The sequence below is a fragment of the Pygoscelis adeliae genome, unplaced genomic scaffold (assembly GCF_000699105.1).
Source record: "Pygoscelis adeliae isolate BGI_AS28 unplaced genomic scaffold, ASM69910v1 Scaffold63, whole genome shotgun sequence".
Lineage (NCBI taxonomy): Eukaryota > Metazoa > Chordata > Aves > Sphenisciformes > Spheniscidae > Pygoscelis > Pygoscelis adeliae.
This window is the reverse complement of record NW_008824414.1, coordinates 519,307-520,994: the sequence shown is the minus strand read 5'-3', so window position 1 is coordinate 520,994 and position 1,688 is coordinate 519,307. Positions and strand designations below refer to the sequence as shown.

The window sequence follows — 1,688 nt, the reverse complement described above, 5'->3', positions numbered from 1 at the left end:
ATTCAGCACTGAGGAAGCACTTTGTCAAGTTGGATTTGCTCATGGTGCGGAAATTCAACCTGATGTGATACTCCTATCCCAGAAGTTACCCCTCATTGCCAGAAATGGATGCTCAAGCTGGGGCTGCTCCAGAATCTCCTATTCCTTGCCAGTCATGCAACACAACATGACATCAGCTCCATGACTTTACCCTTTCGAGATCCAGTCTTAGAGCCACAGAATTGCTTGACAGTGACATGGCCATTGCCCTGCTGCCAATGCAGGGGGTTGCCAGCCGCAGCATGTACATCACAAATCAATACTGCTGTTGCAATCATATTCCTGACTAGTGCTTTCAGCAGCGAAGGAGACTCAAAAGAAGAAGAAAAAAATCCAACAGTGCAGTAACGGAAGTGTTTCTCAGAGAAGCAGTGCACGCAGAGGAACACCAAATGAAATACACATAACTACTACAAAGGAATGAAATAATGGTCCCTAACTAACAGCTGTCTCCAAAGATTGCTATTTTCTTCTCCCTTTTTTTCTGAGTTAATTCACTGTGTATATTCATATGCCCACATGCCCACTTTGTGGACAGGTGCTGTTCTGAGTGACTGAAGAACAATATCCCACTGTGTTTCACTCAGATACGGGTCTGTTACATTTTACAAAAGCTGCTTTACTACATACAGGTGCATCAACAAGGATAGTCTTGTTTTCCAACCATATGACCCAACCTTTATAAGCTCTTCAGGAATTAGTGATTGCTGATTAAACTAATCTAGGTGAAAGGTATGAAATCAGCTTTCATCCTACAAATCTGTGTGTGAAGAGTAAATCTGAAAGTAAACCACTCTCTAGAAGTAACTGAGAGGTTTGCAACACTGCCTGCCATTAATCTCTGGATATTCCTGTTACAGATAAGACCTGGGCACTGCTGTAAGAAGGTGGATGTAATTCTGGGACTGAAATGCACAGACCTGTCTAATTTCATGGGTGCTTGTGGAGGTCTGTCATAGGCCCCAGAATTAACATTCATTAAGACCTAGTGCCCAGGAGCTGAGGGAATCAGAAGCAAAGCTCCTACATTACCAGCTGCAAAGACAGGCTTTGGCAACAGAGTGGGGCTGGTCCTTCTTTGGACAAAGATGCACGGAGGCGACTCCAGCCCAGACTACCTGAGGCAAGCCCCAACCTTATCCTGCAGACTTTCTTATGCTCCCAACTCTTGTCTTCTTTCTCCCGCAGAGCTTGCAGTGGCCCAGTGCACACAGCGCCCCGTTGACGTTGTCTTCTTGCTTGATGGTTCTGAAAGGATCGGGGAGCAGAATTTCCACAGTGCCCACCACTTTGTGGAGGAGGTGGCCCGACAGCTCACGCTGGCTAGGAGCAACAGCGACAACATGAATGCCCGGATTGCGCTGCTGCAATATGGCAGTGAGAGGGACCAGGATGTGGTCTTCCCACTGACCTACAACCTGACAGAAATCTCCAATGCCCTGGCACAGATCAAGTACCTGGACTCATCCTCCAACATCGGGTCAGCCATCATACATGCCATCAACAACATCGTGCTCAGCCCAGGAGATGGGCAGCGACTCGCCCGGCGTAATGCTGAGCTCTCCTTCGTCTTCATCACTGATGGCATCACAGGAAGCAAGAACCTCGAGGAGGCCATCAACTCCATGAAGAAGCAAGACATCATGCCC

At 47.5% G+C, this 1,688-nt stretch overlaps 1 protein-coding gene across 1 annotated transcript in view; it reads left to right on the top strand.

Annotated features, from left to right (window-relative positions):
• The first annotated feature begins 558 nt into the window (after positions 1–558).
• The window catches only part of LOC103914217 (collagen alpha-2(VI) chain-like), a 1,285-nt gene continuing 155 nt past the window's right edge, over positions 559–1,688 (top strand). The window contains exons 1-2 of the mRNA XM_009320832.1: positions 559–577; positions 1,228–1,635. Coding sequence (XP_009319107.1) covers positions 559–577; positions 1,228–1,635 — 427 coding nt within the window. The remainder of the gene's footprint in view (positions 578–1,227; positions 1,636–1,688) is intronic.